The sequence below is a fragment of the Apus apus genome, chromosome 3 (genome assembly GCF_020740795.1).
Source record: "Apus apus isolate bApuApu2 chromosome 3, bApuApu2.pri.cur, whole genome shotgun sequence".
NCBI lineage: Eukaryota > Metazoa > Chordata > Aves > Apodiformes > Apodidae > Apus > Apus apus.
The window spans coordinates 19,230,658-19,245,926 of record NC_067284.1 but is presented as its reverse complement, the minus strand read 5'-3'; the positions used below and the strand labels follow the sequence as shown (position 1 = coordinate 19,245,926).

General features: G+C 36.2%; 1 protein-coding gene across 2 annotated transcripts in view; it reads right to left on the bottom strand.

Moving 5' to 3' along the window:
- Nucleotides 1–2,581: 2,581 nt before the first annotated feature.
- LMBRD1 (LMBR1 domain containing 1) overlaps nucleotides 2,582–15,269 on the bottom strand; it is a 72,124-nt gene continuing 59,436 nt past the window's right edge. Inside the window, exons 15-16 of one of the 2 annotated variants that reach the window (XM_051613713.1) lie at nucleotides 3,720–3,811; nucleotides 2,582–3,564 (exon numbers count right to left, since the gene is read on the bottom strand). In XM_051613713.1, coding sequence (XP_051469673.1) covers nucleotides 3,445–3,564; nucleotides 3,720–3,811 — 212 coding nt within the window. In that variant the 3' untranslated portion in view covers nucleotides 2,582–3,444. The remainder of the gene's footprint in view (nucleotides 3,565–3,719; nucleotides 3,812–15,269) is intronic. The other variant, XM_051613714.1, reaches the window with a different exon arrangement.

The following is a 15,269-nucleotide window of genomic DNA, read 5'->3' as shown; positions in this document are numbered from 1 at the left end:
ACATGGCACTAAAGCTGGTAAAGAACACTAGAATTACTTATTAATTTAATTAGCCAGAATTGGCAAGTGTGTTAATTTAGAAGCAGAATTTGTTTCAAAATTTATACCATTAACAGAAAATTACACTGTACCACAAAAAAACCCCAAGGCTTTTATTTCTTTTGAGAAGTATAATCAAAATACACATTTGCAGGGGGAAAAAAAAAAAGTGATTCTCTATTTCATTTCTTTGCTTTATCTGCAGGAAAACTGACTTCACAGAAGACTGCAAGAAAAAAATCTACATTACTGTAAGATGTATTATCAATATGAACTATAATCTTCAACTTAAGAGCCTGAAAAATGTTACAGCTTGAGTATTTCAAATTATTTTGGATGCTTTTTGAAAAAGACAAATCCTTCTCCTTTGTTTAATCTCACAAGCAGTGCTTTACTTCCCTATTTGTACCCAGAATTGTTACAGTGCTGTCATAATGGGTTGAATATCTACTTACTTACATAAAGGCAATTTCTCTTATCTTCTACACTTAACCAGTTTTCTTGAACACTTCAGCTGTAACTCTGCTATGCGTGCCATGAGTTACCAGTATTTTATGATAAGCCACATAATAGTTTCTACAAGGGGGTAATGTTTTTCAAAACGCTGTTGCAGGCCACTGTTCAATACAGCAACTTATGTTGATAAAGTCAACCAGCAAAATAGATGTGAACCCAAGAAATAAAATGTCTAAGCAGTGTCAGACATCATCTGATGAGTTATGTTTACACTGGCAGTTTAGAAGCAAAAGGTGAGCACTGAAAGTGTTCATTAGGTTTTAGCTTAAATGGTCACATTATTTGAGCATGAAATGACCATTCTGTGTGGCATGACTCTGGTACAGGTGCTCTCTATCTAAAAGTAGATTACTGTTCGCAGTGCAAAAATCTCAAGTTTGCTCTTAAAACTTCTCCTGAAGTCAAAGCAAAAAATACAGAAAAGCAGCAGATGTTTCTTTGCACTCTTTACTAGGAAAGGCTTTTTGCTCATTTCTGACAATCAGCAGGAAATCTGCTGTATACTGCCAACTTTCAGCTAACAACCAAAGCAGATTATTACAGGCTTTATTGTATTTCTGATTTGTAAATCTAGATAATCTACCAATCCCTACAGACCAAGCAGCAAAATGAGGAACCATTTAGCATATGTTTCTGCTGAATGCTATTAAACATATTTCTGATGACAGTGGTTTATGCTTGATGTGTCAGCAAGATGTAATGCTCACTGGTTTTTAAATGTTCATGAGCCTCCAACATAGTAGAAGCTGACTATAGAACTACAACAACAACAAAATATCTGACTTATGCCAGGTCTGACAATAGCACTACAGCTATTCAGAAGTTTTCAAAGCTCACACTACAGAGATGGATTTGGAATATCATTCATACAATCAAAGTAGTGAAACACAAACAGAATTATCATGGTTGGAAAGGACCTCTAAGATCACCGAGGTTAGATGTTTGCTTACAAGGTAGACTACTAGATTATAACATGACTGGAAGTTCAAATTTACTCAAACCAGCAGAAAATTCTAGACTATAATTTCACAGCTAAAGGCTAAATGAGTGACATTTGTCAATCCTACTAGTGTTAATTATCATAAAGCTGAAATTGAAACATGAACAAAATCCAGAAAAAACACGAACATCTAAGCAATTAATTTAAATGTTTTTCACCAGGGCATCCACAAAGAAGCATAACTCCATAACTTCTTGATAACCTCTGAATGCAACTTCCAAGAAGTTAGCATCATGTTCCAACTTCTGTTTGAGTTACTTGGAGTTTTTGTAAGTAATTCCTTGAAAGTTTTCCCAATGGTCATGTCTAAACTGCATTCAGCTAATTCTAGTCAAAGGGAGCTCAGACATTCTAGTCAAGCTTCAGTGCCTACTATCAGTGTTTGAATACATTTCTGTCCTTTCAAATGCCTCAGTGGTAGCAAAACAATCGATTGGTATTACTTGAGCAGACTTGACTGCACAGTTGCAGCTTATGATCAAGCTACAACAGACTTTCTTCAAGGTTGCCACATAGAAATGTATATTATTGGAGCAGTTGGCACAGAAGGCTTGTTAAAACATATCAATTTTGTTTGTTTCAGTAAGAGTCCCAACATCAGTTCCCTGTGTTCATGCATCAACTAAGCAACTCATCTAAAACTTCTTGAAATACTGAAACCAACTAAAACTTCAGAAGCTTCTGAGAGCATGCTGTTCTGAAATACTGCAGGAAGAGGCAGACTGCTTTTGAAATAACTGAACAAAAACCTATCAGTAAGAGTTTGCAAACATTTAAGCAGGACATCAATAATTCCCTTACATTTCAATAATTATTTAAGAGTTAGTCTTATAAAAAAATTACCTGCTATATTTCCATGTGCTTGCATGGACTAATTTCTCTCAGATAGCATTACAAGTTTAAAAACTTGTAGTTTTAAACATTTTTCTTTCAGAGTGTGTCAAAGGATATCTGAAGATATTTTTTCAGCCTTAGAAGTAAAGCTCATTAACTATACAGCTAAAATAACTTCACAAAGACAACACGAATGACAAAAATATTTATGAACTGTGTTTATATAAATATATTGGCTTGTAAACAAGTTGACAACATTTACATTAAATATTGAAAGAAAGCTTCAAACTAGACAATTTGCGTAAGAGAAAAATAAGTTAAAAATCCATCACGTCTTAATTATTCCCCATTGCTTATTACTAAGTCAGGCTCCTGGCGTTAGCAGAACTGAACTGTACTAAAACACTGCAACAATGCTGAATATTGTCATTTACACTAGTGATTTCCTTTGATAAGAGCTAAAGCCACCACAGTTACCTGAGGATTCCCATGGTAACTCAGTGGGGATAACAGTATGGAAAGAACTTATTTTTCTATTTTTGGCAAACTTTAAGGACAGTCTCTTGTTAGCTATAGTTTCAAATGGGAATCCCAGAAACACCAGCAGAACTAACATGAAAGACAAATCACATCCTCCTGAAAGTGTAAACCTCTTCCAAATCTTTCTAGCAATGTTTACACAACCTGTTTTGCAGGATTTTAGCTATTTTTATTTGAGCTTAAATAAAAGTTAGACTTCAAAGTATTTAAGAAAACCTAAGTTAACAGAAAAGTACCATTAATTCTGAAAGATACAATAGCTCATCAAATTATACATCAGAAAGTTACATATACATTTAATTATTTTCTATATATTATTCAAACCCAGCTTCAGTATTTGTTCTGCTATAACAGTAATACCCAGTGTTACTCAGTTTTTTACCCCTTTAAGTGAGTACACTTATTTCCCCTATTATTACAGGTGCAAGGATGTTTATTTGGATACCAATTCCACATGGGTACAACTCACAACATGACTTTAAATTACATTTCTCCAGCTTGAAGGCAAAAGGCTATCAACGGTAGTAAACAGACAGTTCATCATCACTCATATCTGAATCATCTTCATCCACTTCACCCTCAATGACTGACTTCTTGCCTTTACAGCAGGAAACAATTAATCCAATTAAAAAGACCTGAAATTAAAAACAAGTAGTAAAAGTTAGTGTTATTCAATTAAGGGGCATACAAGGGCAATATATGTAGAACTGAATGGCAGTGTGGTGATGCAAATGATTCAGTGACAACTACTGCAAATTATCCAATTGGATTCAGTGATCGAACTACTTACTGTGATGAATGCCCAGTTCCCAAAGTAATAGGCAGCACTGAAGAACCAAAATTTGTGAAGAAAGAGGTATGTTCGGGTAACAATACACTGATCTAAAAGGAGAACAAATACTAATTATTAACACTGACCAAATAAAAATCAGCCCATTCTAATTTATAGGATAATAATTTAACAGTTTTGGAGAGTATTCAGCACTCCATTAAACCAAATATACTGTCCTTTACCAAACAGGTATACAAACAGGATATTTGTTAAGGAATAGTGAATATGAAAACAGATAACACTAAGGTAAGAGTTACACAGGCAAATTCTCTGCTATCAGGTATAATTTTGCCTACAGATGTGGCAACTACTACTGTTAGGGCACAGATAATTATTCACCTCTCATTTTAAATAAACTGTAGCCATAAGGAAGAGATACAAAGCAGATTCTGTGCTAAAAAACCCACACATTTCAGTACTTCAAAAAAACGTCTTTGTACAAGGATTGCATAAGTTTTGTAAAAATCAAAGTCAGCTCAATGTTGAGCTGTGTGGGCAAAACCACCCACAACATACTGGGCCTTTTGTGATTCAGATCACAGAGTGCTTATTTGTACCCCAACAGTATTGGTTAAGTCTTACTCCCTTTCTAGCATCGTACACACAGCAACACCTAAAAATACTTAGTATTCTGCTCCATCACAAAGTAGAGACTTCAATAGCATTAAGAATCAAATTGTCAAGCCATTTTTAAGACTGCAGGCAGGTAGGATAAAGACTTGTATGGGCCACCAAGCCTGTAACATTCAAGGGCTTGTGTCAGAGGGCAGTCCACAGGGCACATGAACCAGCTGACTGACCTCTCCTTAAGAGTTTATGCTAAGGTACAATGTCATCTCTTGTTTTTCTCATTTACTATGCTTCAAACCCCACCTAAAACCCATTTCAGAAAATAAACTGGTATTCTAAATGATTTGAACCCTAGAGAAAGTAAGCAACCCAGAATTTGTCTATTCTTCCCTCAGTTGTGAGCCCATATTTGGAAACATCTCCAAGCGCAGTTAAAGTACAGACTTCCCCCCTCCTGAAGTTGTGAGTTATATGATGCTGTTTATTTAGTTTAACTTTTAGCAGGCATCTTACAAGCTAGTGAGCTGACAATCATCAGTATCTGAAGATAAATATTTTATTTAAAGAGTCAACTTCCACATTAGATAAGCACTACTTTAACAATATCACATCACATAGCTCCTTATCTTCTGAGGCAAGGAAAGTTAGGAGTTAAGGATAGCTCTTTTTCAGGAAGGTCTGCTTGCCAAGATGATCCCTTCCTGCGCTCCCAAATCAAATCCCTACAGCGTCTAGAATGACTATCTAAACAGAAATAACTCCATTCCTTCAACAGTTCTCCTACAACTTACACTCTATAAAATTAACAGAATAATTGAAAGCATTAAGTTAAATACTACTTTATACAGCAGACTGATTTCTGAAATCCATTCCATAGCATCACCAGACAAAAAAAGTTAAACTGGGATTTCACAACTACTAGACACAAAGAATGCAACACACAGACAGACACATTCTGCAGATAATTGAAGTGTAAAACAGCTTAATTAGAGAAAGCATGCTTCTCCACTAGCACATACAGAGTGAAAGCACAAGGAAGGAATTTGGCTGAGCTAATCCTTCCTGGCTTTCCAGACTACATCTCAGTTATGCAGATATAACTGTTTTGGTTCAGCTGCTCCCCAGCACTGTTAACACCAGTCAATAGTAACTACCCTACAAGGTAAGTACTTACTCTACCCTAAGAGGAAAAAAATTGTCAAATAGCACACCACCCAACATTCCATTATTTGCTAGGATGATATGCCCATAGAAAAGGTGAAGTTTCTGACAAAGTAAAAAATGCCAGTGAACTGAAGATGCTTCATAATTGCAGATAGTATTGTCAACACCATCTGCAGCTCTCCAGCTGGTTACTCGAATTAAAAAACAGCTAAAAGACTTTCAGATGGCTCTCTACAGTAATTGGATTAAATAGATGATGGTAAATATTTTAGAACAGTTTGACCTTGAGAAAAAATTTCTACGAAATGTGTCACAAGTTCAGCTAACTAAATTTTAGTTATTCCTTCCAGATGAAGATATTACCAAATAACCTGAGATTTAAAACCAATGATTCCTCCAAATGATAGGATTTAGAAAGAGTTATAAGGAATAACCTGGATTAAGGTAATTACTGTTAATATTACTGACATATCTTGATTGTTTGGAACAACAGTATATATGGAAAGCTACCAAACCTCTGATAGGTAACTCCCACCACTTTAAGAATACAGCATATTACTTAGTGCCAGCCAAGCGACAAAGCCAAACAGTCACAATTAAAGACAATTTTTTAAGCAAAGAGTGACTGATTAAGTTTTTCATTCTAATGAATCAGAAAATTCTTAGGCTCAATGTACTAGTATTTTCAAGCAAAGCCTTCTTCTGTGAAGTAAATCAGCTAGTTTAAGATGAAGGATAAATAAATCTTAAAGCCTAAAAAGTAATTTCATGCACCAAAAACTCAAATGATGAGAACTCATTTACAGATAATGCAGCCTGTCTTTTCTGCATCTCAACATACAGTGAGCTTTCACAAACTATACAGAAGTTAATGGCTCCCTAGGGAGGAGTTACAAATCATCGTGAATAACAGTTTTAAAAACATCGGCATTCCTTGAGAGTCAATACTGACATGTACACTTGTTTTACCTCTTCATTAATCAACTGAAAAACAGAACTTATTATATCCTCTGTAAATCAGACTGTGCAGAAGTAGGGAGCAGAGGTTTAACACATTAAATGGCAAGATTCAGAGGGAGCCTATTTTCCCAGCCCCGTGAAATAGTCCTCAACATTTAACACAGACAGAAGTCCTGCACCTGGAACAAACAGACACTGTGCAACGGTGAAGGTTGAGGGCTGACCAGATTGAATGCAACTTTGCAGAAAGTGACCTCATGTCCCAGCAGACAAGTTATAAATATAGGTACCAGTGTTCATCTGCAACTCAAAAATATAGCTGAATACCAGGCTTCACTAACAGGAGTACAGCCAACAGGTCCAGGGATGCAATTGCTTGCTTCTATTCTGACTGGAATTGCATCTGCAATAGTGCCATTTTGGGCTCGACAGTAAGAAGCATTGATAGACTGCAGCAAGTCAAGCAGTGAACCACTGGAGCAGCTAGAGCACATAGCATACAATGAAGATGTTTGTTCATCTTGAAGTAAAGATGCATTACAATTCATATTACATGAAGATAGACATTGAGACAACACAGATAGCTATAACACTAAACATGGCATTTTAGATGAAAAATCCCAACTGAGAATAAGAATGCAATTCACAGACAGATGAAACTTACACGTCCAATTTCAAGCAGAACCTAGGTTTGCTTAAAACACACTCAAAACTACTGTCAAAAAATGCCTGCAGCTTCACTGTGCTAGAATGTATAAGCATTGCATATTTCAAATCCTAAAAGCATAGAAGGCATGGCTTCAGGTACCCAAGAATACTTAGTGATGCTGCCAGTCATTCAAATGCTGTGTTGCAAAAAGCAGCTGCTGCTTGCAGTCCAACTTGCAACTTGACCTTCAATAAAGGGTTTGATATGTTTATAAAATTAAATTATACATCAAGTTTCAAAAGATTTGAGATTTCACCTGGGAAAGTGTTTCTAAGGGGAAACTTCCACTACTACTTTACAGGTATTACTTCTGGACCTGCATCTGGCCTGTGCTCCTACTCACAGTTTGAATCACATTATTTGGAAAGAAACATTTATCTGGGATGACGGTTAATGCATACCTCTGGTACTTCAGATGCCAAAGCATTTCAACAGCTGTGACATTAAATTATTTCTTTCTAGGCTTTTGCTGATTTCCAGATATTACTTCTCATTGTGCCACTGAGATACAATGACTCACCTAGTTTACTATTTACTGACAGTCCTGTGCTTCAGTTGGGTTGTACAACTTCAGACAAGCAGCATCTTATATCACAGAATGATCAACATTCCTACAGGCCAAGTCAGTTCTATTTTAGCATGTTTAAAAACCATTTAGTGGCAGTTGGCTTGTTTTATTCTAATCTTTTCTTACTGTGGTCTTCCTGCAACAAAGCTAAAATGCACTTTGACAGATAGAATAAACAACTAGAGCAAGTGTCGTTATCTGTAGCTTGCGGAACACAGCATGGTAGACCACTCCTAAACATCGTCCTGGATGTAACATTGATACTAGTTGTAGATGCCAGATAAACGTTTCTCTGCCACAGAGTATCAGTATTTTAAACAAAGTGAGAAAAACAAGAATTCTTATGAACTGCACAGGTACGGGACAAAGATTTCAGTCTTGAAAACAGCCTCAAAGGAACATCACTTTACCAGAAACGAAGCAATGGCAGAAGATGGAGCAGCCTTGGATTATTTTACTTGAAAGATCTATGATAGTGTGTTTTACTGGATGGTAGAATGCTTCCCAGACAGGTATGCCCCTTAAGCAACACACTAAGGTAAACTGAAGGGCTCTGACAAAGCCTTGCTATTTTCATAATGGAAACATTTTCTTTACAGCAATACCCATAATGCTTTCTCAGACTTCAAAAGAAAAGGAACGTCTTAATTGAGTATCTTATCTTGGACAAGTGTAATGTAATTCAGGCCACTAATGAAAGACTATAGAAATGTGCAAGACCCATGGATTGGCTATATATGGCTATAGAGTACATGGAATAGAAGTCCTGTTATTTAATTTTGTCTTACAAATCAATATTTTACTAGAGATACAATGCAAAGAGTCAATTTATAGTAAACAAACTGACCAAAAAGTAACTTCACCTGTACAGAGAAACTGCATGAGAAAGTTAATGGTCCACAAGAAACCATGGCACTTCAACTAGATAAGAAACCAAGTATAATGTTGTCAGACCCATACAGTCATATTCCATATTGATGGCTGCGTAGTGTCCAATTGATTTTTCTCTCAAGAAGCAGTGACACTTCCACTCGTAGTATAAATTCCCGTTAAGTGATCAGAATCACTTTTAACCATCAGAGGGAAGGAGTGCTACAGTACAGTCAGCAGTCTCAAGACAAACTGGTTTTCCCATTTAATAAAATTTCAAACACACAAAATAGTAGAAATAATCAGCAAGTAATAATATTTACAAATAAATACTCTGCTAAAGATTGAAACCAGAAGAGACTTGTTTCTGGTTCTGCCTTTGGTCAGAGACCAAAGAGTTCAGACAGACAAGACAAAATAAGCTTCAAGAGTCTTCAGATATTAACAGGTATATTAAAAGTTCTACAATTACCAGTTTCCCCTTTGCTTCTGTACCTATAATATCACAACTTAACTTAACTTCATCCATGTTTCTTTAAGTGTTAAGGTTACTCTAGGATTTTCAACTTCTATGGAAGTTGAAGATTGTGTTTCACATATCACTTTCACAGGTTTCTCTGGAAACAGATTGATGGAGTGACAGTAACAGCTGCCTCCAGCCACAAATGCAGTATTTCTTCTTTTCCTGTTGGCTAAACGAGGAAAATGACTATGCGCTCTTAGCTGCCTGTTACTCAGCAGTTTTTACACGAGTGTTTTTTGACATATTCCAATTCTGTACATCCCCACTTCTTCCATGTTCTTCTCTGCTGTAATATATATACATACACACATGCATACACACACACAAAATTAATACTAGCCTCATTCAGCTGTTGAGCCTATCTTTGCAATTCAGAAGCCAGCCCTTCTGCTGCTTCTTCTCTGGTTTCACCAGCTAAAAATCAATCTGCTAAACAAAACTTGCAGTTTTTAGTTTGTGGCATCCCATACCAGTTATTCCTTCCCTTGAGCTAACTTTTTTCCTGAAATTGCTTAAATCTTCAAGTTGTTGCTGTATCAGCTTTCACTATAATGCAAGTCTTAGAGCTTCATGACGGCTTGCCTCATCTTTGCAACAAATTTACACCTTCAATCCCTTATCAGACTGAAAAACACGTTGAAAAACATCCTGCAGAAATCGGCTCATTCACTTGTAGCAAGCATCTGCAAATATTTCTTAAATGGTTGTAACTACAACAGCTACATTCAAAGAGATGGGAATCACTAAGCTTCCAGCATTTCAATCTGACAGCTCTTTGAAATACTACAGTGCACTACAGAAGCATAAGTATCAAATCCCTCAGATGTTAAGCAATTGTTTGCAGCTATCTACAGTCCTTTTAAATATAGGTCAAACATGTAAGCACAAAAAGCTGCTTGCTGTTTCATTCCAGTTGATTTTTTCTGGGTTTGTTTGGTTGTTTTTTCTTAGCTGGAAGTGGTATTAAGATGGCACCAAGAGAGACCTGTAGAAACTAGAAGTCTAGTTCAAAAACATACCTTATTCAACAAGAGCTGCAGTGAGTTTGCAACCAAATCCTGCCACAGGAAAATACTCAGCAGGGTAAGTGCCAGGAACTTTGAAACCAGGGACTAATGACAAACATGGAAAAAACTACATGGGACAAGCTATCATTTAGAAGGTAAACTGCTTTTTTTAGTGATTCAAGCTACAGATAGATTGCATCAGATATCTCATATGGCATATCTGCAGATCAAATCCAACCTGATATAAACCTAGACAGCCAGAAAATTATGGAATCAGTGGGAATAGGTCTAGTTTTGTAACAAACAGTTGTATCTGATTTTGTAACAGAACTATTGCAGCTCATGAACTATTGCAGTAGTCATACAACTTCATAATGATAATTACAGACTATGAATGTTGACATTAAATGGCTGAAGTTTCTCTAAGTCTTATCAGTGCTAGCAAGAATTCATAGCTTAAGTAGACTTCCAGTAAGATCCTCCAAGACTTTGTGCTGAAAGGAGAAGACAGTCACCAAAGTTTCTGAATGCTAAATACTAACAACAAAGCGATACGGGTCATATAACCAATTTTTCCAACAGTCAAATTTGACTAAAGTAGCATGAACACAAAATGCAGGTTTGAGTTGAAGAAAAAGGGCATTAGATCTTACAAAGAGGCAAGCACAAACAAGGTTTAGCTAAAAGTAGGCAAGAGTTCTCACCACTTCCCTCTATACATTCAAAGAGCCTATCAGTCCTCTATTTGCCATTTGAGATTTGGAGTTCATCCTAGCATGGCTACGGCATTACAATGGAAAATAGCACCTGGCTATAAGGTTTCTATTTTAGTTTGGTTACAGACAATCAGAGTGTGTCAAGATTTTAACGTATTGACAGACTAGAGGAAAAACCTTTAATGAGATTCAGAGAGCTAAAACCATTCATCTTGTTTTTCATAAGTTTAAAGGATGACTTGATTTTAATCTGTATTAAATACCTTTGAGTGAAGAAAATACTAATGCTACACAGCCATGTGCATAGTGAAAAGGTACATAATTAACCAATGACTAAATTCTGAAGCCATGTTAATTCCGAACTGAGGTAACATTCCTTTTTCTATGAAACACGAAATCATTGGATCAACCTACAGAGGGAATATGTGTGCTTTGTTTCACTTAAAACTAGATATCTTTTTAAACACTACATGCAATTTAAATTAATTGCAAACACTGGCCAGACACATTTGAACACAAGTCATATAATTGCCATTTTTTTGCCTTTAAACTGCCAACTGAAATTTGAACTTCTGCAAGAGGTGCTTCCGGAGTCTCCCTTAAACATCTTTAATTAACTAAGGGCAAACAATTCTTTGAAGGCAATGTCCTAGTGATGAACATGGATGCAAGATTCCAGAAGGAAGCAGTCAGTGGACATCACAACCTGTCATCATCCTAATCAAAACTCTTTCCATTACCTACGTACCACATTTTCCAGTACCAGCTTAGTACAAGTTTCATTTGATTCTAGTTCAGGGTTCACCTTGAAACAACGTTACACCACTTGACCTTCAATGTTAACCTCATTTTGTCACGTCCTTTCTACTTGTCTCATACTGTCTTTAGCTAACCACTACTTAAGAAGGATGTCTGTCCTGTGTCAGAAGAATTCATTATTTTCCCATCCTGAGATCACGCTACATGTAAAAGAATTTGGATGGGCATAAAAACATTTTAACAGATTGATCTTGACCTCTTAATATCTTTACACAGAGTACTTCAGATTCTGTCCTCTTAGACCTAAGTATTTTTAGCCAGCTAACACTCAAAGAAGCATTTGACAAAGTAGGGCAACTTTCTGTGCTGGAACAGCTTAGTTATCCTCTGGAGAGCAAAGCCAGTTATGACTATCACTAAAGAGTCAAACTTAAAAGACCCAATGCCAATTTATTTCAAATAAGAAGTTGGATTTGAATTTGTGATCTTCTCATTCAAGATGCTTTGAAAACAATGGCTTCCTTTCCATCTTTCCCATATTCTTCCTCCTTCAGTCACATAATTTATGACACAATTGACTGTAATCCAGTCAAGTTTCTCACACAGTTCAAACTGGATGAATGACACAGGACTGTGCAAATCCCATGCAGTTGCAGGATACATCCTGGGCAGTGAAGGATACCATGTTCATGACTTGATTCTGTGTAATTCTATTGGGCAAGCCATATTTGAAGATGAACAGGAAATGTCTGTATGTAGCTTCACCAGCCATAGTTATACACTGCTTAGTTCTCTGTATTGCTGTTCTTGAGCATGTTATGTAATGAATTCATCAGCTGTCTGTACCAAGATAAAATGATAATTTGATTAAACTAGCAGAAGCAGCTTCCCACTTTTTACTGAAATATTTCCAATACACACTGTAATTAATGTTTCTCTGTGATTAAAAGATTTGGTGGTGTCCTTTATAGAGAGGCCAAATATGTCACCTTATTTTGGTAAGAGAACTTCCTTTATTAAAAGGATCATTTTGTAGACAAATAGTTGGTAGGTTTATTACTCAAAGGGGTACTTGCACTAGGTTTGTTACTTCCTTTTAATAATGGATGCATACCCCTCGACTCTAAGGAGCTTCAACTCATTCCAAAGTACTGATAATATCAGAGCATTTCACTTAACTGTTAGACTTAAATCCAACAGGCAATAAAACTAGGATTTTGACCCAATAAGAGATTATGCAATTGCTTTACTGCTAAACTATATTCAACACTTCAGAGAATTCAGTAAATGCAGCTTCCTCTCTCTCCAGTTATGGTCTATTGTAGTGAGAAGAGGGGTAGTTCAGAGCAGCTCATAACTGTTCACAAGGGTAGGACCTAAACAGGGTAGTTTGGAATCAAACATGCACCATTTTGTTTATCTCATTGTTACGAAGGCCTTGAATAATCTTAGGTATAAGTAGAAATTCAAGGTAAACTACTGGTAAGGTCATTCAGTAACAGGAAAATTAAGTCCTCACTAAAATCCCCCTTTAAACTTTTTCTGAAGCATATTATAACTTTGCAAATTAATTTATTTAAAACAATCATTTGGAAGAAGTAATTGATGGTCGTAATATACTTAACACAAAATCACTAATATTGAAGGTTCTGAGCAATTTACTTGTGCTTTCACTTTGGATGCTTCCTGGATTTCTCTTAAGGAGAAAAAAAATACACTACTGCTTTGGCATTCATATTTGATGTTCCTTTTTACCTTGGGCAATGTCTACATCTAGTCTTTATTCAGGTTAAAATAAAGCCTGAGGTCTTGCACTTGTTGACTGCCAGCTGACAAGAGTGTCCTATAAGGCATAGTTCTAACTAGCACAATAAGACCTGTTCAGTTCAAGGCTTTTAGAAATTGAGATAACCTTCTTCCTTCCCACTTAATAGGCAGTTGAAGCCAGTGCAGGTCTATACAAAAGGTGCAGCAGATAAAACTGTACTCAGCATCTAGTAGGGCTTAAGTAAGGCTCATTTTGCCAATTAAGGAAATAAGAGAGTCCAACTCAAGGGGGATTCGTAGCATACTATGCTTTTACAGTGAATAATGTTTGAAAAACAACCTTTATGGTTTTCTGGTCTAGAAAAAAAGCAGATAGTATTTACCAGATCTCATAAGCAAGGCTGGGAAAAGTCTTGTACACAAGCTTGGAGCTGAGTTATTGCTCATCTACACAAAATCTCACTAACCTGTTCAGCTAAACCTATGCCAAGTTACCAATGCATTAGTCCATCTGCAAGAGTCAATCATATATTTGAGCTCCTTTGCTCAACCTTTTGCTCAACTGAATTGCAGACCCAACACTCCAGCTGGCATTAGTCCCTGAAAATGATCAAACAAGGTCTTTGCCCAACTGTGTCCAACACTGAAAACTAAAGCTTGTTTTGCCCATAACTATTAAATGTGCTGCTCCGAAAGAATTCTAAAAAGTTTGTTGACCAGAACACAAGCCTTTTGTGCAAGATGTTTAAGTGTAACTAAGAAACAGTACTTTAATGATGTAGCCTGCTCTATTACTTTTTAGCTTCTGTTTTGTCCATTTCAGGAGGTTATGTTAGGGCCCCTGGCATTCAGTATAAAGCAGATTCACCTCCTGGATCCTAGGAGTAAATGGAGACAAGCTTAGCTGCATGAAAGCAGACAATATAATGCTAAACCCCCCCAAATTATTTATTTATCCTTAAATACTTAAGACTGTGTTTTTATAAGACTGTATTTTAACTGCCTTACGTTTCTTCAAAAAGTGTAATTGTCCTTTTCATCAAGCCTAGCACTGGTTTAAAACTCTTATATAGAAAACACTGCTCATTAAAGCCTGAGTTTAACAAGATTGAAGTTTTTTAGTATTAGTTGCTGCAACAAGATCAGATCAGGTATCTCCGCATTTCAGAAAAGAAAAAAGTGTACTTAGTTACAGTAAGTAGAGATCAAATCTACAACATCCGAGTAGTCAATAGAGCAGATTGTTATAAGCTCATCTGTCAGCACAGCCATTAAGAGGTCATAGTTTGGTTTATGTTTAAGGAAAAACACCTGTTTTAATTAATTCAGCTTAAATAAAGCAAAATAAAGTGCTGAGAAGACAAACCAATATTTGCATTTAGTTCCAGTTCAGTGGTTTACATAAAACCCTAACACCAGAGAGGTCAATAAACACAAGTGCTTGGCCAACCTTTATCTCAACTTGAAATCAGTTGCGTCTTTTTGCTCTGTGCCTTGTATCCTTAAAACTGAGAGAAATTTTATCCTAAAATCTAGATCCTACCTTTTAAATAAGTATCACTTGACAACATATTCCAACTGAACACATAGCCTAAGAGTAGCATCTACAAAAGTTATTGTCTTTAGTTTTCATTACCACCTATTAAAAATGGCAGGTATTCTAAGGCAATCATTACATTTCCTCTTTCTAAAATTGACCAGGATGAAAAAATGCATAAAGTGTTTTCACTAATGAGGTTTTTGTTTTGTTTTGTTTTTCTTAAAGTTGAGTATTAGAAAAACATTTCTTTCATTTATAAAAAACCTTCAATGGCCTGACTATGTCTGTTGCTCACAGAACTCCACTAGAGCCTTTTGATCACATTAATGTTCACATTTAAGAAATATCCATCCAT